Source organism: Nyctereutes procyonoides, unplaced genomic scaffold, assembly GCF_905146905.1.
Source record: "Nyctereutes procyonoides isolate TBG_1078 unplaced genomic scaffold, NYPRO_anot_genome, whole genome shotgun sequence".
Taxonomy (NCBI): Eukaryota; Metazoa; Chordata; class Mammalia; order Carnivora; family Canidae; genus Nyctereutes; species Nyctereutes procyonoides.
The window spans coordinates 32,974,871-32,998,251 of record NW_026575051.1 but is presented as its reverse complement, the minus strand read 5'-3'; the positions used below and the strand labels follow the sequence as shown (position 1 = coordinate 32,998,251).

At 35.8% G+C, this 23,381-nt stretch overlaps 1 protein-coding gene across 3 annotated transcripts in view; it reads left to right on the top strand.

The window, feature by feature from the left end:
• Positions 1-23,381, top strand: part of LOC129512349 (uncharacterized) — a 39,686-nt gene that overhangs the window by 3,457 nt on the left and 12,848 nt on the right. Inside the window, exons 1-5 of one of the 3 annotated variants that reach the window (XM_055329587.1) lie at positions 178-682; positions 876-1,022; positions 1,899-1,956; positions 7,666-7,754; positions 8,960-9,046. In XM_055329587.1, the coding sequence (XP_055185562.1) occupies positions 1,017-1,022; positions 1,899-1,956; positions 7,666-7,754; positions 8,960-9,046 (240 nt within the window). In that variant the 5' untranslated portion in view covers positions 178-682; positions 876-1,016. Of the gene's footprint in view, positions 1-177; positions 683-875; positions 1,023-1,898; positions 1,957-7,665; positions 7,755-8,959; positions 9,047-23,381 lie in introns of those variants that run through there. The other 2 variants (XM_055329586.1, XM_055329588.1) reach the window with 2 other exon arrangements.

The following is a 23,381-nucleotide window of genomic DNA, read 5'->3' as shown; positions in this document are numbered from 1 at the left end:
ACTTCTGTTGATATCCTTTTGGCCATCCCTGCTCACCACATTTAAAATAGCAACCCCTCTTCTCTATCCCTTTCCAGCTTTACTTTTATTCCTAGCACTTACACTTACAATTAATTCCTAGCACTTACAATTTAATCCATTGTATATTTATTTGTCTATCATCTGCATCTTGTTACTAGATGGTAAACCCCACAAGGGCTGAGGCCTTTCATTCTCTGCTGCATTCTCTAGGAGAATGGGGGTGGTGCAGGGTTTGCTGTGGAGTGGGTGCCCCAAAAGCATTTGTGGAATAAATGAACCCAAGATCTTTGCCTTCACTTTTTCCTTGGAGATGCAGATATTTAAAAGTAATCATGGGACAGGTATTTGTCTTTTTCTCCCCTCCCCCCCTTTAATTTTTAGGAGGAAAAACCTGCTAAGGCAAGAGAGAAACTGTTTGTTTTTGGTTCCTGTATTAGAGTTGTCCAGAAGTACAGAACCAGTAGGATGTATGTGTATGTATGTATATATGCACATATATTTATATATATAAATATAAATTTATATATATATATATTTATGGAGAGACAGGAACAGATGGAAATGGAGAGAGACACAGAGGGATCTGAAGAATTGGCTTACATTATTGTACAGGCCAGCAAGTCCAAATCTGGGTTGATTGAACAACAGGCTGGAAACACAGGTAAGTGTTTGATGTTGCATCTAGGGCTCAAAGGCAGACTGCAGACAGATTTACTTCTTCCTCTGAGGAACCTCAGTCTGTTTTCTCTTAAAGCCTTGGATGAGGCCTATCCACATTATAGAGTATAATCTGCTTTACTTTAAGTCCACTGCTGTAGTAAATGTTAATTATCATCTAAAAAATACCTTTACAGCAACATCAAGGCTGGCACTTGACCAAATATCTGGATGCCATAGCACACCCAAGTTAGCACATAAAACTAACCATCACAGTTTTTCACTCCTGGTTTTTCTGGCCACTGCGTTCACTTGGGATCTACTAAGAGCCATTATCTATGCAGGTAAATATTGCTGGTAGTTTGTGTTAAACCTTGTGGTTGCTTTTATTTTTCTATATCAGCAGAAAATTTGTTAGTTTACTAGCTTACTAGTTTATTAATTACTAACTTGCTCCAACTTTAGCTGATCAAGAGCTTCTTATGGTTCCCATAGCAATGAATCCTTAACTCACAGTCTTATGAACTGATTTTTGATACAGATTATTTTTTGAGAAGGTAGACTTTTAAAACACACAAAAACAAAACTTTAGGTTTAAAAAATACATTCAAAATTATTTCACCAAAAGCTATCTAAGGTTTAAAAACAACAGCAAAGAAGTATTTTGGACATGATTTGAAAATAGAAATGTATTCTATACTATTTACTATTCAAGTCTTCGCTAACATACTTTTATTTTCTCAAATACTGTTCATACCATCATTACTCTTGAAAACTGCTTTTACATGAGCAGTTATTGTTTATAAACTCTTTTGATTACAGCCTAGCAGATGCCAGGATCATGAGTTTAATTCTACCAGAATCCAGTGAGATCTTGCTTTGGGGCCTACAGGACCACTCCTAGGCTATCTCCAGCCATTGTAAAAATGCATGGTTTGGGGCACACAGGCCTTGTCTAAGAGAATGGATGGATGTGTACAAAGCTGGAGTTATTAATGGGAAGTCAGTTGGAAGTCTGTCACCCTTTAACTGTGATTTGGTGGCACACTCACACACACATGCACACATAAAAGAGTGCTTTAAAAAGTCTTTTTGTGTTTTCCCCCTCAAAAACAGAAGGAAATAATTCCAAGGAAAATTTCCTTTTATATTCCTTCTCCTAGACATTCTGAAAATTTTTCTAACACGTAGTTTTTCAGATGGTGTTTTTTTTTTTTTAGCCTGAAAATCATGATCTCATCTTCCAGATTTTCCTTCTAAACACCGTCAATGCGTTAGGTAAGATGTCTGTAAGGTTAATGGAAATAAATATGACTTTATCTTTTGCTTCTAGAACATTTTAGATTAGGTCATGCTTTTGGAAAGCTTTGAGATATCTGGCACCCAAGCAAGTAAATTTCTCACTATTCTTTTTTCTTATCTTCTCTTTCTTTTTTAAAATCATGTTTTGAAAGTGTGATTAGTATAAAGGGTTGGGGAAATTTTTGGCTTGATGTTAGAAATCTCAGTTATACATTAAATAACAAGGTGGCTTGAACAGAGTGATTAAAAAATGACAAGATTGGTATTTCAACTTTAGGTTGTGCTCTTAATAGCAATTCTTGGAATGGCTTGCCTATCATTCATTGTTTCCTGGTTGTCCACTGCTAACTTATTGCAACAGAAGCATAAAGCATTAAGGCTTTGAAGTGAGGGTCCTTTAGCACTACCACTTTAGCTGATCTCTTATCAGATTTTTCACAGGGCCATCTTTTCAAATTTTATCAAGTTTGGGTGAGAAAGATCCAGAACAATTCATCTTTTGCTGAGAACTGAAACTCTAATGGAATCTAGTACTTTCGAATTAACACAGCTTACTCATTTAGCAGTAGTAGATCTTATCCTTTCCCATTTCAATGAAACAATTGGCTAGAGGGACTTGTAAAAAAAGTTTTGTGTCAGAATTTGGTAGTATGAATTTGTAAGCCTTTAGGCATGATTTCCATAGATTCGCATGTTGGCAAATGGGGCAACATTGCATCCTTGACCTTTGCAACTCTTTTCACATTAGCATAGTTCTCATGATTTTAAGAATTTCTTTCACTTAAAACTTTTCTTCATATTTCTCTTATATAATTAAAAGACATGCTTAATTATAGAAGAAATTCATGAATATACTCTCATTGTAAAAAAAAAAAAAAACACACACACACAACAAAACGAACCAAAATCAGACATTTGGGATAAAGCCCAAGTTCCCTCTGACTACTGCTGTTCCCTGATGGCTTCTCCAGAGGCAATTATGGCTATAACCAGTTGGTGTGTCTTCTTGAAGCCCTTTCTTCATGAATTTATACGTATATACATATAGGATATACATAGGAAGATAGTATGGGTGGGAGTATACAATTAAAAATGTATCACATTATCTTTGTTTCTATTTCAGATCTTTTGGTGCCCAGAATATTTATTAGAGTTTTGCTACACTTGATTAAATTTATCTGTGGACTTTGTCACATTCCAGACTTCCTTTTCCTTATCAGGTTCCCACATATTTCTAGTGATAGCCCTTCACAGTTTCTTTTTATTTTGGCCCCATGTTATAGCACAATGTGATAACACACCTGTAACTCTCATATACTGCACCTTATCACCAAACATATTCTAATCTCAGCTAGCAAACTGGGGCTGGATCAAATAAAATTGGTCAGTTTTGCTTTTTCTTACAGTTTTCACTCTTAGTTTGTGACCATCCTGAAAGTTTTGAGTGGCATGAATAATATCAGTTAAAGGTTCGTGGAAAAAGGAGCTGTAATTTTTAACTTTCTTCTCTTTCTCAGAATCACAGTGTTTCATGACCTTGGTAGCCTGATGCTATCTTGAAAGACTCATACTCTGAGAGAGAACCATTGTTTCTTTGAAATGGAAAAGATAGATCAGTTGTTGAACAATATCCAACAGTGGCCCTCCTAAAGCCAGGCCTTGAAAAAAGGTTAAGTGAGGGGCATAGGTTGTAAGATTGAGCCCTGAGTCAGGCTCTGCACTCAGCATGGAGTCTGCTTGAGATTTTCTTTCCCTCTCCTTCTGACTCTCCTCCCCTACTGCACCCTGCACCTGTATTCCCTACCCCTGCTCTCACACTCTCTCTCAAATAAATAAATCTTTTTTTTAAAAAGTTAAGTGAAAGCCAAGTACTTGTAAATAGCAGCATATTTTAAATGGAGTAAGGGAGTGTCTTAGCCAGCAATTCTAGTTGTAAGACACCCACCCAAACCAAAAGATTCTTAAATTCTGAGTCTGCATGCTCTCTTGTTTCTGCTTTTTGGTCTGCCACTTTCTACTGCCTTCATCCCAGCCTCATCTTCCCTCTCTCCTACGCTAGCCCGCTATTCACAATTTTTGCTCCCCTCTAACTGCAGCATGTGCTTGGCTTTGTTTTACTGTGGTTTGGCTTCAAGCTCTTTATCTTTGGCCTTTCAGCTCCAGAACCAACACCTGAAGGGGGTCTTTTTTGTCTCTGTTCTATCAATCCTCTGCCAATAAATTAGCCAGCCATGGGTAATCTTGGTCCATTCACATGTGTCTTGGGGTTAGGAAATGAAAGTATGTGGTACAAACATGGATGTCTGGCTGGTTTCTCAGGTGGGATTACAGATCAAGGTAGTTTGCAGGGACAGAGGCTGTGATTGTGGGGCAGCTACCCCTGTCTACCACCAGGAACACATGTAACTATTTAAATGAAGAGCCCTTTGGTAATTATAATAAAGTAGTTTATTCTTTTTTCTAAGAACAATGTTCTGTATATAACAATAAATATAATAAACTATGTGTCATTACTGGCAGAGGCATGGTGTGATTAAAATTGTTGGAATGCATAATCTGATGTAGTGATGGAAAATTTAAAATTTCCTCCAGAGGAAAAAAGTGAGAAATAGAGATTTTCCTCTTATTTTAATTTCAACCATGTTAGGAAATTTACATTTTCTTTTCTGTTTTACAAAACAAAAACAAAAACATGAATTATATTTTCTAATTTAAGACCTTCTTATAAATGTAAGTCCTTTATTTCTGTTAACTGTAATATCTGATATGTCAGCAAGATATTCTTGGTTCTACTTCTAAAATATATACTACTTTGAAAATATATCTAGTTCTAAAATACACATAATCACTTCTACTATATCCACTGATCATGTTATTTTTTTTTTTTTTGCTTGAAATCCTCTAAAGTCTACTCCCTTCAATTAGACCAATGCCCAAAGTCCTTATCATGGCCAACAAGCCTGCACAACCTGATCTCACCTGTTCCCCAGATTCATCACCACCACTCTCATTGCCATCTACTATGTTCCAACCTCTGTAGCCATCTGCCTCTTCCTGCAACAGCTATGCTAGTTGTCATCTCCATATGTTTTCACTTGCTTTGTCTGTTCCTTCCGCCTGGCACTCTATTTTCTCAGATTGTGACATAGTTGGCTCTTTCTCATCTTTTTTGGTGTAAGTGCAAATGTCACCTTCACAGAGAGATCTTGTCTGACTCTCTGAGCCAATGTAGCCCCTCGCTGCCACAACTCTTTATTTCATCACTCTTTTGAAATCTTTTTGAGCTTTCTTTCATCATCAAAAATGAGCTTATTTTATTATTAGGTACCTGCATTTCTTCTCTGTGTCTATTCACTACAAGGGAGGTCCCCAAGTGCAGGATTTTTATTGTTCATCAATGTATCTTCAGTGCCTAGGGCATTGTGTAACATAGGATCATCACTCTCTAAATATTTGCTGAATGAATGAAAAAAGGAAAGAACAAATGAATGAATACTGTCATGCTTCACATTCTGCTTCTTACAGTTATATATATATTTGTATTAAAATGTTGGGTGGGTACACATTTTGAAATAGGAGGTCTTATTGTCCCCAGGCCTCCTTGGTGTTATCATTACAAATTCAAATCCTGTCTATAGGCCTACAGACACATATATTACATCTTCATTGGGAAATTTAATACAATCCTATCATCTCCACGGACACAATAAAGAAGCCAGAACAACTGCCCTTAGAAGTCAGATATCTCTTGTTGAATCCAAGTTCAGTAGTTTACTAAATTTGCTGCCTCAAACCAGCGGCTAATCATATGTAAATGACTGGTACAATGTTCAATAACAGGTGGTAGTAGTTGTCCTCACCACATTGTATATCACTTAAAAAATATTTTATTTATTTATTTGAGAGACAGAGAGAGAGCATGAGTGGGGGGTGGGGAGGTGGGGTGGAGAGAAGGGCAGAGGGAGAGGGAGAAGCTGACTCCCTGCTGAGTGGAAGCCCAACATGGGACTCCATTCCAGGACCCTGGGATCATGACCTGAGCCAGAGGCAGACACTTAACTGACTAAGCCACCCACGCACCCCTGTATATCACTTTTATTAAATAAATATAGGAAGCATTTTGTGTCCTCTGCCATTGCCACTAGTAGATTGCAGTCAAGTCTGAAAAACAGCACTTGTGAAAAAATTTGACCAGTTAGTAACATGATGTTTTACTATGAGTAGTCTTCTAAACAAGTTTCTTTATAGTAATTTTTATCAAGAGCCAAAATGAATAGATATAAATAAGAATTCAGTGAATTTAACAGTGTCATGTCATAAAATTTGAGAATTTTATAATTCATAAGTAATATGTTCAAAGTCAAGATGAAGTAGGAGATAGAAAAACTGGTTTTTGAAAACCAAAAATACAATGAAAGCCACAATGAAATACCACTTCATACACTCTAAGATGGTTATAAAAAACAATCTCCAGAAAATAGCACTTGGAACACTTGTGCATCACTAATGGGAATGTAAAATGGTGCAGCCACTCTGGAAAACAGTTTGACATTTGCTCAAAAAGCTAAACATAGAATTCTATGACCCGGTAATTCCGCTCCTAGGTATGTGACCCAAAATTTGAAAACAGAGATTCAAATAGATACTTGTGTACCATTGTTCATAGTAACATTATTTAAAATAGCCAAAAGCCCCTCCCCTCCACTCATACTCTCTCTGTCTCTCAAATAAATATTGTCTATCAATGTCTATCAACTGATGAATGGATAAAGAAAGTGAGATATATATATAGGATGGAATATTTTCAGCCATAAAAAGGAATGAAGTTCTGATACACGAGACAACATGAATTAACCTTGAAAACATTACAATAAGGGTATGAAGCTAATCACAATGGACCATATATTGTGCAATTCCATCTACATGAAAAACCCCAAATAAGCAAATCCATAGACACATAAAGTAAATTAGTTACTGAGATGGGTAGTAAAGGAGATGAGTACTGACAGCCAATTGCTACAGAGTTTCTTTTAAAGGGGACAGAATATTATAAAATTAGATTGTGGTAATGGTTGTATAGCTTTGTGGTTATACTGAAAAATACTTAATTGTACACCTTGAGTGCTCGAATTATATGGTATGTGAATTTTATTTCAATAAAGCTGTTAAAATGTTATTTGGAGTAAAAATTACTATTGGGATTTATAAATACAAAGTTGCATTTAAAGGCATCTACATAGCTCAGTATGCCACCAGATGGCTTAAATTGAAATTCAGCTAATTTATTAATATGTAAGAGTATGTTTTTAATAGTTGCATACATATATTTATCTATGTTCATTCCAAAGTGAGTGGAGGGGAGAACCATGAGTTTTAACTTCTATAGATTCCCTTTATTGTTCTTCTACTGTAATATTTCTTTTAGTGAAAAACAGACAGATTTCACGGAAAATTTTTTTTGTCTTTCACCACCAATTTTCTTCCCTACTGCCATGTATGCCAAATTGCAAAATTCTAATATCCTAAATCTTTATATAGGAAACCTAAATATGGTATAAGGAAAGATTAATGATTAATTTTTTTGCTTCTTTGATCCAAAGTATTATAAAATATATTTCTCTATGCCCACCATTCCCATAAAATTTTGTTTTGTGTTTTGTTTTGTTTTGTTTAAACTACTTTTAGGCCAAGACCGAGTCTCCAAGTCTCTGCCATCTAGTGGCCATAGTGAAGAAATACTGGTTTTCTACACAGCTTTAAATGTACAAATGTTGGTAGGTAGCCAAGAAATGTTAAGAACCATCAGCAAATTAATGACTAATCTTTATGTTTACTTTTGAATTCAAAGCACTGAAATATGTGTTTAAATCAAATTTTTATAGCTATATTATTCTTTTGTTGTCTTGGTGTTGCCTATGTGAAATATAAAACCTGTTCTACTAGTTTCTAGGCACTTATAATTGAGGCAGACTAGATTTTACAAAAACATATCTGTTTGCAGTATGAACAAGCTAAATGAAGAGTCTGTTAATTTCTGTCAGTTATATCACCTATATTCAATCTTAAGTTCTGATATATACTACATGTTAAATGTTGGTTATGTTCATTCTTTTAAGTTAAGATTTGATTGATTGAATATATTTTCCCACATGTGCAAAGTGATTAATCTCTATAGCATGGGTTATTTATATGATGGGTGAAATTATGTTTGTCACGTTAAAAATCAAGAATGGGGTGTCTCATTCTTTAGAATATGTAAAATCCAATGTTGGTAATGTCTTTATCCAGTGAAAATATTATGATAAAGCAATTTTAAAGCTGTTTTATAGTAAGTGTATTACATTACTCATAATAAGTAATGCTTACTTCAAAGTGATCTATTTTTATAAAATTTGACAGTATAAAATTTGATTTGGATCAGCTGATTTGAAAGATACTTATTTATTAAAAATGGAAAATGCCTGAGGTTAGTTTAAAAAGTAATATAAAGTACAATTATTTAAAATAGAAATGAGGTGATTCATTTACATTGTGGACTCATTTTAGCTCACTTCTGAGTAAATGTTAATTTACTTTTAGAAAAGTAATGTCAGACATGTGGGCAACATATTCAGTAATAACCTGGGTTGGGATTTTAATAAATCCTGCTTTCAGACACTCAGCTGCATTTATGTTCAAATGAACCAAAATCTTATTATTATTGATGAATTTAGAGAGGATAAGCTTAGAACTTAATTTTGAATAGATCATCCATTTTGTAACTAATACTGGCAGACTGAATCTTTCCATAGCTTTAGAAAATAGAATAATTAGCACATATCTGTGTTTGTGAATTACACAGTTGTACATTGGGGTTGCACAGGGGAAGGGGTGCAGAGGCCAGTGAAGATAACATGGTTAACATCCTCTTTCTGCCTAAATGCCATTGATTAAGTGCTGCCATGTTCTACTAATATTTTTTGCAATCCTGTAATTGCAGATCACTAGATTTTTAGGACTGAAATGGAACTTAAAGAAGTCATCAAGCCTGTCCTCAATATTTCTGAGCTCAGCAGCATTCCAGGAGGTAGGAATCATCTTTTCTCTTTGGCAAACCTCAACTCATAGCTACATGAACTAGGGCATGAGTTGTCATAGCAAACCCTTTGCCAATGCCCACACCAAGACAATAGTACTACTTCCCCTATCACTTGGTTTGTATACATATTTGTCTGATTTTAGTTGTGATTAACTATTATTTTTCTAGTTTTGATGAACTTTCAGAATTTTGTTGGAAATTCACATGGTAAGTAATATTTTAATTTTTTTTCAGAAAGATCTACACAATTTGCCTCTGAGAGGTCTGGATCTTATACTCCAGTCATTTTAATGCCAGGGACAGACCAGCTAGCTAAACTATTAACTCCATATCATAGAAATCTATATAAACAAGGATTATGAAAAGAAAGAGTGAACAATAAAGGAGTGTTAGGTCTTGTAGTAGAAATATAGAAATGTTAGGTCTTGTAATAGAAAACTATAACTTCAGATAAGACTGTTTGAAAATGTTTAAGGGGATGATTTTCTTTTAGGGGTCAATGTAGGGTAAAAGAAACATGTCTTGAATTATCTGTTTGAAGATATCCATTATTAATAAGAAAGAAGTGGAAATTTAGGAAAGGACTCACGAGTATCAACAGAGGAGTTATGAAAGAATCCAGGAGAGGTAGTTGTTTCTGTAGCCAGAGCACAAAGCAGGAAGAGGTGTCAACAGTTCACAGAAACGTATTGGAGCTGGAAGGTAAAGAACGGAGAATAAATGGTTTTGAGGGAGAAAAATCCTGGTGACCTTGAATTGTCCCACGGATGGGGCCACTAGAGTCATTACCATTTGGTGACAGAAGAGGGCAGCAGAGAGCTGCCAGTGTGGCCCGGTTGGTTCAAAGTTAATTTAGGAAATGAGAATACAAGGGAAAAGCTAAAAGGAGAACCAGAAAGCATCTCAGTGAGTGTTACAGAAGTGCCAGCTGGCTGATTAAGTGGTAAAAGCTTTCAGAGGAAGCCCCAGCATGATTCTCTAGCCTTTGAATGCCTATCCTTAAAGGACCATTCAAATACTCACTTTGTCATGGCCAGGCAATAAATGGCTCAGCCACTAGAGAGACACCAAACGGTAGTACTTTATCCAGAGCCTATTATTCACATTAAAGACTGAACCACATTAAAGGTGCAATACCAGTAATGATATTAATAGTAATGAATACGCCTCTGCTTTTCTATCAGTTGCTTTGTGAACGTCAACAAGTTTCCACATAGCCTCCTCTCATTGCTTGGTATTACCTCTGAATGTCACACTTGACATTGATTTATGCATGACTTCCATCTGTCTAATCGCAACATAATTTCAGAATCAAGTCTAGATGATTTAGCTACTTAGAAAAAAAAATCTATCCGTTGGTTCTGGCCAATGCTTTTGTCACACTTGTTCCTAGAAGTGTGATGAGCAACACCACCACTGGGGAGCAGGGTCAAGCTCAAGGTAGTGAGCTGAGGTGGGGAGGAGGTTAGTGCTTTTGTACTAGAGAGTCAGGTTTTCATCTTGTTCTCTCTCTCTCTCTCTCTGTATATATGTATATATGTGTATATATTTGTTTGTTCACAGAGACACAGAGAGAGGCAGAGACCTAGGCAGAGGGAGAAGCAGGCTCCCTGAAGGGAGCTTGATGTGGGACTCCATCCCAGGACCTCGGGATCATGATCTGAGCCAAAGGCAGATGCTTGACCACTGAGCCACCCAGATACCTCTCAACTCTTTATATATTTTTTATTAAGTGCATCATTTGTTAGCTAGATAGATTCACTATTTCATTTTGTTTGCCACAAATGGGCAGGCCTGGCTAAACTTTCACTGAAACCAGGAGGAGGCTGGAGATCTATAGGTGTTGGTTGGTTGTTGATGGATTTATTATGTGTTTATTGTCATCTACCAACAGTGGTACATTTGATTCAGCTTGTACTGACTCCTAAGAGCCAATTGTTAGCATCTCAGTTACATCACGCTGGTAGCTTAAAATTGGCCATGAAGGAAACATTTACATCATTGAAATTGGAAAACCCTACAAATGAGTCTCCACCCTTCCTGCTTTGAATGCTGGTTGTTAAATATTTACCAGCACACCACTGACTAGTTGCCAGACACAATGCTAGGCCCTAATTCTGGTATGGGCAGAGATGGTAGGATTACCTCGCCCTTTTTGTGTCTTCACACTTTTTTATTATTAGAATCTCCAAAGGTGTTCAGTATTATAAACTGCTAACGTGAAATATTACCATTTCCCCACCTACTCTCTGGCTTTATAGTCATGAATGGTTTTTCCTCTAATTCTGGTATGAGACCAAATGGTTTGGATCAGGTTATAGAGCTGGCTGTGTGGCATACATCAAACAAACCTTACACTAGCAGATGAGAAATGTAGTGTTGACTGTGCTGTCAGTTAACTTGGGTGAGACAGATATCCTCCCCAAACCTGAGTTTCTTTTCTGTAAAATAAAGGGGCTTGATTTAGTAAACTCTGGTTATTCTAACATTCTGGATTACAGATCTGATTTTCCTTTGGAATGTCAACTATCTATATATCTATATACAAGGGTTACTTGTAACTAAATAATTTACCCAACACCTCTATTTGTACTAAACTACTTTTCATTCCTCAAAAAACTCTGTGTCAAGTCTCTGGGCCTTTGAATTTAATGCTACTTTTATGGATTATCCTGCCTTCCCCTTTGTCCATCTGACAAAATCCTGCTCTTCTTTGAAGGGACAGTTTATGTGTGACCACAGCTGTAAAGCTTCTAGGACTCTTTCAGCACACTTTAGTGTCCTTTCTCACTGGTACATCTGGAGGCTCCATGGTAAGGAGTCTGGCTGTAAGTATGGGCACTCCAGAGTCTCTTTTTAATGTTCCATTTTCTGCTTATCTTCTTGAATTCATTGGTTTCATATAGCTTGGCTGAACTTTGGAATCTGCTACTGCTGATTTTAATTCTTCGCCCACACACTCCTTTGAACCTGATGTGTTAGATGGATCTCTTTGAAAATTACTTTCATTCCCCCTCTAGCTCTTGACACCTAAGGGCCATTTCTCTTACTGCACTCTGATAATTTGTTCAATTCCTGAAAGACCCAGCCTGCTCACAGACCTAATTCCCCATCTGCCCGAGAGGTGTGTTCTGATAAGAGCTTAGAAATAGTTTAAGGATGAAACTGTTCTTTTACTTATGCCTCCTCTGTGTCCATAATCATGTCTGGATCATAAAAGTGCTCGAGAAATGTTCATTGAGTGGATGAATAAGTGAATGAATATGATGAGGAGAACTAACCCATTAGAAGATCTGACTTAGAGGCCACTAGTAAAATGCAAGCTTGATATTACTTCTTGTATGCTGGTCATTGAGTTTGGATTTGCTCTATATATTGGTGATTCTTGAACTTTTTTAGAGTTTCCCATAGGATATGAGAAAGCTGGATATTTTTACCAGCAAAATAATATACAGCATAAAAAAATTTGCACAGAATTTCAATGCCCTCAAAAATCCCCTTGAAGCCCGTCCCTGAATCCTAGGTAAATAATCTCTCTACTATACACAACGGAAAGGCACTGCAAGTTTTAATTCTGAGAATTACATGATAAAAATAGTACTTTAAGAAGGCATCCAGGATAGACTGGAGGGCTGGGAACTCTGAAGACCTAGAGAATCTGGATATAAGGTGATGAAGGGCTGAAAGAGAGTATGATACACTATGGGCAGATATAAGATATATTGGAAAGGAAGATAGAGGGTTTGATTACCAATTGTATGAAGAAACTAATAATTACTCTGTGCTTTTAAAATAGGATACTGGAAAGAGTTAAAGACTGATCTCTTGAGGACAAGACATGATAATTATCACTTGATTTTAGAGAGTGATACTGGCACATGTGAAATAAATTAATATTTCCAAATCTATCAACTCATTTCTTGGGAACAGTGAATTTGCATGCCCAATTATCCACTGATCTGGTCATTATTGGTTTAAGAATTTAATGGGAGAGAGCAGAAATAGGAGGGAGAGGTATTTTACAACTTACCAAAATTTCAGACCTGGCACCTTTCCTTCCCTCCTTTGATTCCTCCCTTTCAGTCTCTTTAATTCAAAGCATATGGTACTTTTCTGTAAATTATTTTTTAAAACTTTTTTTCCAAATGAAATATACCTTTTTCTTCTGTTTGGTACTCAATTCAAACAAAATACCTTCCTATAAAACCCGTGCTTAATTCTGTTGGACTTTCATCCAGCGCAAGTTGGTAAACTCATATCTCAGTAATTCCCAATTCTAATTTATGATATTGCTAGTGTGCAAGGAGCATGAGTAACTCTGCTCAGAAATGCATTAAAAGCACATAAGATTTAGAAGATATTAAGCTTAGTATACCTTAAGAATAGGTATTAAGTGTGGTCTGTGGGGATAAAGTTGAATAAATTTAAGTATGTGAGAGAAGGCTAATACAAGCTCAAGTCATTTGGAAATTCCCTTGATTATACCTCTATCAGAAGATAGGCAAAAGTGGTCCATTTTATTCTTGTTAGATTTTCTACAACTTTTAATAATCTTTCCATCTAATTTCTTTATTTTCTCCTTTTTTCTTTGCACACTCCTTCCCAGACTTCTTCATTTTTGTTTTTAATCTTAGTCTTTCATTTCCCTGCATGAAAACTGACCCACCTATGATCTCCTCTCTTCTTTACATTGTTAATTTCTTACTTTATTGGCTCTTTTCACCAGTGTACAAACAAGCTCAAGTGTGTTCGCTGTCATTTCATGCACTTACCCTCTCTTTCTCCTTTGTTTCTTTGGTCAAAGTCAGTGTAGCCTATTTTTTTGGCCTCATCTTCCAGTCTATTTTTGCATTAAATAGGATGCATGAGACTACAATATGGTAAAAAATAAATCCTAGACTCTCAGTGGCTTAGTAAAACAGAGATGTATGTCTCTTTACATCACTCTGATGCAGACTGGGAAGACCACTTTTCTCCTAATGGCAACTCAGAGATCCAGGGAACATTTAGTTCGACAGTGCCATGTTAGACTTGAGTTCTTAGTTTTCAGCCACACAGCCAAGGGAGAGAGTATACATAAAGAAGATATGCTTGATTTTAGCTGCCCAGACCAAAAGAGAAACCTCATTTCCCTTTATGTTCTTTGAAAACTGGTCGTATTACCCTAACTTGATGCATGAAGGATGGGAAATGTCTTTAGGAACACATAGATATTCAATGAACACTAAAGGTCTTGGCTCCATCCCCATCTCCTCAGTATCATGTTTCTGTTCTCACCTCTCTGAAGGAGTGTAAGCAGATCATGACCTTGACACGCTCTATGTCCTTTAGGCTGTATTGACTAATGCTTTGGAAGGCAAGGTTATAAACACTAAATGGAATATAAGATTTGAAAATTTAAACTAGCCTAGAATGGGCTATATTTTTTAATATTCAAAGTGACCTGAAAGCTATAGGTTCTGCCTAAGATCCTGCTAAGGACCAGGAAAAGGATATTTGACAAAGTATATTTGAAAGCAGTGATTGGGGGAAAGAAATAAAACGTGTAATGTTTGCACCTTATTGGGTTCAAGACTGTCCAATATTAAACTCATATTTAGGTGAGAAAATAATATCATCAGATATAAAGAAAACTATGCGACAATTTGTTGTTAAATATAAGCTACATAAAGAAACCAAACACTAATAATGTTATTCTTTTGTCTTTGAATAAGCTTAAACAATACCTCAGTTTAGATAACAGAAAAGGGAACTTAATCACATTTTAAATTAAATTCAAAGACAGATCTTCTAAAAATAATTGAAATCTGATGAATGTCTTTCTTCTAAGAGTGCTATGAAACTCTCATAATTGGATTAGTGTGTTTAATTCCCCTAGAGTATTGTACTTAATGTGAGTCAGCCCTAATCATAAATGCATCACATCTAAACAAAGTAAATACCCTTTAATGTCTTTGCAGTGACCTTTTGAGTGGAGTTTTGAAATTCTCATACACATTTTTAACTTCTGGGGACTTTAGTTCAAATTATGATTCGAACGAGTTTAATTAATAATGTATGTCCATGGATAATTAAAAAGAACTCTTCCTTTATGGAAAAAAAATGTTAAGTATGAAGAAATTATCTTGGAAATGCTTAGAGAGTTGGAATGTGTTTGATATGTCGTCTCAATTTTCCTATTTCTTAAGCCATCCTACTGCAATTTGGAATCTGCTTTGTCTTTAAAGACCTGTAGGAAAAAAGATTTCAATATTGCACAGTGTGAACCATCCTGGTCACAACTGAACCTATGTATTATTGATTATACTGAACATTCTTATATATTTCTTAAAGCCAAGTCTGTTGCATTTGTACAATTTTTCTTATCACTTACTTGTATGAATTGTTTATACATCAATAATTTTAAGTCCATTTTCCCTGCCAGGAGACACAGCCTTTATTTGTTATGAAATAGTGAATTTTTGGGATCCAAAATAATGTTGGGATTGAAAAAATATTTATAATGTGATTTTAAAATTGGAAGGACCCTACTGGGACATCTATAGTCCCACTTAATTTTACAGAATCCAAAGAATTCTGCAAGTTCACTTGATTAGTAGCAGAGCTGGACTGAACTACTGAACTGATGTTCAGGTCAGTGACCTACACTTTATATAACAATTTCTTCATTGTGTATAACTCTTTACATAGAGTAGGTGGAAAGGCTGATTTAGGATCTCAGCAAGCAAGATTAATAGCAATAAGTAAAAAGTACTATGGACAAATTGCTTAGAGAAGATAGATAATATAAAATCCAAATTAGAGCACCCAAATATACAAAAAATTAATAACAAACATAAAGGAACAGATAATAACACCATAATAATAGGGGACTTTAACACAGTGCTTACATCAATGGACAGACTATCTAAACAGAAAATAAACAGGGAACAATGGTTTTGATGACACACTGGACCAGATGTACTTAACAGATATATTTGAAGCATTCTATCCTAAAACAGCAGGACACACATTATTTTCAAGGGCACGTGGAACATATCCAGAATAGATCACATATTAAGTCATAAAATAGGCCTTAACAACTACAAAAAGATTGAAATCACACCATGGGTTTTTTTCTGACCATAACACTATGAAACTAGAAGTCAACCTTGAACATGAAAAAAATTGGAAAGACCACAAGTGCATGGAGGTTAAACAACTTGCTATTAAACAATGAATGGCTCAACCAGGACATCAAAGAAGAAACTAAAAAAATACATGGAAACAAATGAAAATGAAAACACAACAGTCCAGAACCTTTGGAATGCAGCAAAAAGAGTTTTAAGGGAAAGTATATAGCAGTACAGGCCTACCTCAAGAAGCAAGAAAAATCTCAAATAAGCAACCTAACCTTATGCCTAAAGGAGCTATAAAAAGAACAACAAATGAAGCCTAAAGACAGCAGAAGGAAGGAAATAATAAAGATCAGAGTAGAAAGAAATTATATAGGAACTAAAAATCAGTGAAATCAGGAGCTGGTTCTTTGAAAACAAATGAAACTGATAAACCTCTAGCCAGACTTATCAAAAAGAAAAGAGATAGGACTCAAATAAAATAACAAAAGAGAAAGGACTCAAATAAATAAAATAGCAAATAAGAGAAGAGAAATAACAGCCAAACACCACAGAAATACAAATGATTAGAAGAGAATCTTATGAAATACTATATGCCAACAAATTAGACAACCTGGAAGAAATGGATGCATCCCTAAAAACATATATACTATCAAAACTGAAACAGGAAGAGATAGAAAACTTGAACAGACTGATAATCAGAAAAGAAATTGATTCAGTAATCAAAAAATTCCCAACAAACAGAAATCCAGGGCCAGATGGCTCCACAGGCAAATTCTACCAAACATTTAGAGAAGAGTTAATACCTGTTCTCAAACTGTTCCAAGAAATAGAAAAGGAAGAAAACTTCCAAGTTTATTCTATGAGGCCAACATTACCCTGATACCAAAACTAGATAAAGACTTCACTAAAAATGAGAACACAGGCCAATATCCCTGATTAATGTGGATGCACAAATTCTCAGCAAAATATTAGCAAACCAAATCCAAAAATACATTAAAAGAATCATTCACCATGATCAAGTGGGATTTATTCCTGGGTTGTCAGGGTGGTTCAATACTTGAAAATCAATCAACGTTGATACTTCACATTATTAAAAGAAAGGATAAGAACCATATGATCATTTCAATAGATGCAGAAAAATCATTTGACAAAGTGCAACTTCCATTAACGATACCTCAACAAAGGTTGAGTAGGTTTAGAGGGACATACTATAATATAAGAAAAACTATATATGAAAAATCTACAGCTAATATTATCCTTAATGGGAAAAAACTAAGGGCTTTTCTTCTATGGTCAGGAACAAGACAGGGATGTCTACTCTCATCACTGTTATTTAATAGTACTGAATGTGTTAGCTTAGCAATCAGAGAATACAGAGAAATAAAAGGCATCCAAATCAGCAAGGAAGAAGTCAAACTATCATCATTTGTAGATGACATGATACTCTATAAGAAAACCCAAAAGACTCCACCAAAAAATAGCTAGAACTGATAAACATGTTCAGTAAAGTCACAGGATACAAAATCAATGTACAGAAATCTGTTGCATTTCTATACACCAATAATGAAGCAACAGAAAGAGACATTAAAGAGTCAATCTCATACAACTGCACCAAACGTAATAATATATCTAGGAATAAACCTAACCCAAGAAGTGAAGGATCTATACTCTGAAAACTATAAAACAAAAAACAAAACAAAACAAAAAACCCAAAAAACAAAATGGAAGATGACACAAAGAAATGGAAGGATATTCCATGCTCATGGATGGGAAGAACCAATATTGTTAAAATGTCTATACTACCCAAAGCAATGTACATATTTAATGCAATCTCTATCAAAATACCAATAGCATTTTTCACAGAGCTAAAACAAAAAAAATCCTAAAGTTTATATGAAACCACAAAAAATCCCAAATAGCCAAAACAACCTTGAAAAAGACAAGCAAAGGTGGAGCCATCACAATCCCGGACTTCAAGTTATATAATAAAGCTCTAGTGATGAAAACAGTGTAGTACTGGCACAAAAATAGACACATAGATCAATAGAACAGAATAGAAAACCCAGAAATGAACCCACAATTATATGGTCAATTAATCTTTGACAAGGCAGGAAAGAACATCCAATGGGAAAGACAGTCTCTTCAAAAAATAATGTTTAGAAAATTAGCAACATGCAGAAGAATGAAATTGGACCACTTTCTTACACCATACACAAAAATAAATTCAAAATGGATTAAAGACCTAAATGTGGGATCCCAAACCATCAAAATCCTAGAGAAGAACACAGGCAGCAACCTCTTTGACACTGGCCATAGCAACTTTCTAGAGATGCCTCCTGAGGCAAGGGAAACAAAGCAAATATAAACTATTGGAACTTCATCAAAATAAAAGCTTCTGAACAGTGAAAGAAACAATCAACAAAACTAAAAGGCCCAATAGAATGGGAGAAGATATTTGCAAATTACATATTGATAAAGGATTAGTATCCAAAATATATAAAGAACTAATAAAACTCAATACCCCCAAAATAAATAATCTGATTAAAAAATGAGCAAAAGACATGGATAGGCATTTTCCAAAGACAACACACAAATGGCCAACAGGCACAAGGGAAGATGCTCAACATATTCATCATCAGGGAAATACAAATAAAAACCACAATGTGATATTACTTCACACCTGTCAACAAAAACAAGTGTTGTCAAGAATGTGGAGAAAGGGGAACCCTCTTGCACTGTTGGTGGGAATGCAAACTAGTACAGCTGCTTTGGAAAATAGTATGGAAATTTGACAAAAAGTTAAAAATAGAACTACCCTATAATCTAGCAATTGTACTACCAGGTATTTACCCAAAGAATATAAAAATACTAATTCAAAGGGATGCATCACCCTAGCGTTTATAGCAGCATTATATACAATAGCCAAACTATGGAAACAGGCCAAGTGTCCATAGACTGATAAATGGATAAAGAAGAGGTAATACATATACACAATGGAATATTACTCAGCCATTAAAAAGAGTGAAGTCTTGTCATTTGCAGTGACATAGATGGAATTGAGTGTATTATGCTAAGCAAAATAAGTCAGTCAGAGAAAGATAAATACTGTATGATTTCACTCATATATAGAATTTAAGAAACAAAACAAACAAACAAAGGGGAAAAAAGATAGGCAAAACAATAAAAAGACTCTTAACTACAGAGAACAATACTGATGGCAATCAGAGGGGAGAGGGATGGGGGAAGGGTGAAATAGGTGGTAGGCGCTTGTGATGAGCACAGGGTATTGTATGGAAGTGTTGAATCACTATGTTGTGCACCTGAAACTAATATAACATTGTATGTTAACTAACTGGAATTAAAACTTTAATAATCCAAATTATTGTTTTAATTATACACTAATTTATTTGATTGTTTAATTAATATCTGTCTGACCCACTAAATTATAAGCTCTAAGGCAGCAGTAATTATATTTTGAGTTATATTCTGTTAACAGGCATATGGTTGTCCTTCTTAAAAGAGATATATAATTTGGCAACTTATAATTTCCTTTTAAGCATTTTATCTAGTCCTATATTAGTTCCACAGATGATTTCTAAGCTCTAAATTTTGTTAAGTTTTTGAACACTTCTTTTTCAGGAAGTCATTTGTTAAAATAATTGTTGAATTTTATATATATTTCTAAATGTCATCAGAAGAGCCCCATTTTAGTACTCTATTGCATTTTGATATTGTCTTAAAGGATCTCTTCACTGCAGTACTTATTAATTGCATCACTTTAAAGTTGACAAGTGGATCAATGAGACATTTTACAAATTGAGAGTGAATATTGATTAAACTGTCCATTGATGTCTTTCACTGATGGCTCATTCAACCTACAGTTTGTCCAATTTTGAAGTTTAAGAGATATCTGAAGGTATCATTCAAAGGAGTTATAGGCCTTTTCCCTTGATCTTTTATTCATTTTAAATTATAAAATAATACATTAATGTATTATCATATAAAAGTTAAATAAAATAGTTATAGAAAAAAAAACTAAAATTCTTCTTTAATAATTGTCTTAGTCTGCTCAGGCTGCCATAACAAAATACAACAGATTGGATGGCTTCCATAAGTTTATTTTCTCACAGTTCTAGAAGTTAGAAGCCTGGGTCAGCGTGCTGGCATGGCCAGTTCCTTAGGAAAACTTTCTTCCTGGCTTTCAGATAGAAGCCTTCTCACTGTGTGCTTACACAGTAGACAGAGCAAGTTTCCTGATGTCTCTTCTTATGAAAGCACTAATCCCATCATGAGGGCATCACCATCATGAACTCATCTAAACCTAATTACGGTCAAGTGCCCCATCTCCAAGTACTACCACACTGGGATTCAGGGCTTCAACATAATGAATTTTGGGGGGACGCAATTCAGTCCACATCAATGATACTGATGAACGTCAATATAGTGCTTGCTAATTTAAATAATGCATCTTATGTGCCAAGATCTCTCCTAAGCAGTGCTTGCACACATATTTATATTTTACACATAAGGAAACTGAGGGCAGTAAAAAAACACACAGCTAATAAATGGCAGGGCCAGGACTTGAATCGGGGTTTGAGCACAAAGTCCATGCCTGTAAATACTACCCTACAAAAGCTTCTTTTTAAAAATTTTTGTTTATTTATTCATGAGAGAGAGAGAGAGAGAGAGAGACAGGCAGGGAGGCAGAGGAGCCTGATGTAGGACTAGATCCCAGGACCCCAGGATCATGCCCTGGGCCGAAGGCAGGTGCTAAACCACTGAGCCCCCCAGGGATCCCCCTACAAAAGCTTCTTTAAGTCCTCACTCTTTCCAATGAACTCTCTTCAGCAAGTGGTGTGAATTCTTCTAAACAAGTTTATAGGCCATTTGGGCTCTGTTTTTTTGGCAGGAGAGTGTTGTTATAGCATGTAGTGTATAGAACAGGATATGCTAAACCTTCTGGATTATTATCCATCCTGCACCCAACCCCACCCCACTTGCCTTGTTAATGCCTACCAGTCCTTCAGGATTCAATGAAGTGATACCTAATCATGGAAGTCTCCCTGATTTCTACCCTTTTTGTTCTAACAAAGAAAATGAACCCAGAGCAGTAAACTGATTTGCGAGGGGCTGCCTAGCTATTTGGTATCAGACTAGAACTAGAATTCCTACTTCCCGATTTAGCTGATCACTCTTTTTCAGCACACCACTTTTGATTTGATTGATTTTTGGAACTCAAACTCACCATTTACAACTTAAGGGAAAAAGTCTAAGAGTACTACAGTCTTGTTATTCGGCTCATTTTGGACAGGTTCATTTTAGATCTTAAATCTATAAACCGATTCTTCTAAAAAGCAGCACCAAAATAAAAGAACATTTTAACTTTCACCACAAAGCACAAATTTTTGAAGTTACTTCTGTGAAAGACAAGATTATTTAAAATAATCTTTGGATTATAAGTAACATGAGGGCATGGAGGCATTATTAGTATACTACTACAGAAGCAGAGGATCAAATTCTTCTAATAATCTAGCCATGCGGGCATCCCTGGGTGGCTCAGCGGTTTAGCGCCTGCCTTTGGCCCAGGGGGTGATCCTGGAGTCCTGGGATTGAGTCCCACATCGGGCTCCCGGCATGGAGCCTGCTTCTCCCTCCTCCTGTTTCTCTGCCTCTCTCTCTCTCTCTCTCTCTCTCTATCATAAAATAAATAAATAAATAAATCTTTGAAAAAAAATAATCTAGCCATGTAAGGGAATATGTATTGGTTGCCTGTGGTTACCAGTATAAACCATCATGAACTCAGCAGTGTAAAACAGCATAAATATATTATTTTGCAGAGAAGTTAGGAGTCTGGTAGGCTCCGTTGGTTTCTCTGCTATGGGTGCCACAAGGCTGAAATCAAGGTATTGGCCAACCTAGGATTTTATCTGGAGGTTCTAAGGCAGAAGCCACTTCCAGGTTCATTCAGGTTATCTGCAAAATTCAGTTCCATGTGACTATAGCACTGACGTCCTTATTTCTTTGCTGCTTGTTAACTAAGGTTGTTTTCTGCTTCTAGAGGCTGGCTGCATTCCTTGAACTGTGGCCTCCTTTCTCCATCTTTAGAGCCAACAACAGTGTGTTCAGTCCTCTCATATTCATCTCTCTGACCTCTCTTCTTATCTCATCTTTCTTGTTTTTTTCCTGCTATATCTAATTAACTCTTCTCCTTTCTTCTTCTACTTTTAGGCACACAAGTGATTATATTAGGCCCTCGAATAATGTAGAGTAGTATCACTATTTTTTAAAAGATTTTATTTATTCATAAGAGACAGAGAGAGAGAGAGAGAGAGAGAGGCAGAAACACAGGCAGAGGGAGAAGCAGGCTCCCCATGGGGAACTTGATGAGGGAGTCAATCCCAGGACCCTATGATTACTACCTGAGCCGAAGGCAGAAGCTCAACCACTGAGACACCCAGGTGCCCTAATATCACTATTTTAATGTCCATAACCATTATCACATTGATACAGTGATTATGCCTTCCCTTTTGCTATAAAATAACACTGTTCTGGAAATTAGGGCATGAAAATCTTTGGGAGTTTATTATTCTGCTTACCACAGTCTACCTTTTTGGTCCTCAAAGATTCATGTCCATTTCACATAAAATATATTCATCTCATTCTAAGATCATCAACAATCTCATCCCATTACAGCATCAATTTAAGTTCAAAATTTCACCAGCTCTAAAATCACAGATCTAATCACCTAATCTACCTAAATCAGGTATGAGTGAAACCCTGGGTATAATTCTTCTTGAATCACAATTCCTCTCCATCTTTGGCCTTGTGAAAATAAAGAAACTAGTTATTTATTCCAAACATATGATGATGTGACAGGCATTGGATTAAAAAAAAGAAAATGGAAAGATAAATGACTGGTCCCAAGTAATTTTGAAATCTAGTTAAACAAACTCCTTTAGATGTCAAGGTCCAGGGGAAATAATTCTCTGTGGTTCTCAGCTTTTGGTTGTCTCCTCTGAGTCATGCTTCCCTTTTCATGAAGGCAGCAATGTTTGCAATGAATAGTTTTAACAGCATTTTCTACAGGTGGAATTGGAGGGTCCTGACAACCTCTTTTCATTTTGTACTACTCTCTTTGCCTCATTCAATCATAGGTGGCAGTTTCTGCTGTCATAATACTCTCAGTAACTTCATGAATCTCCCTT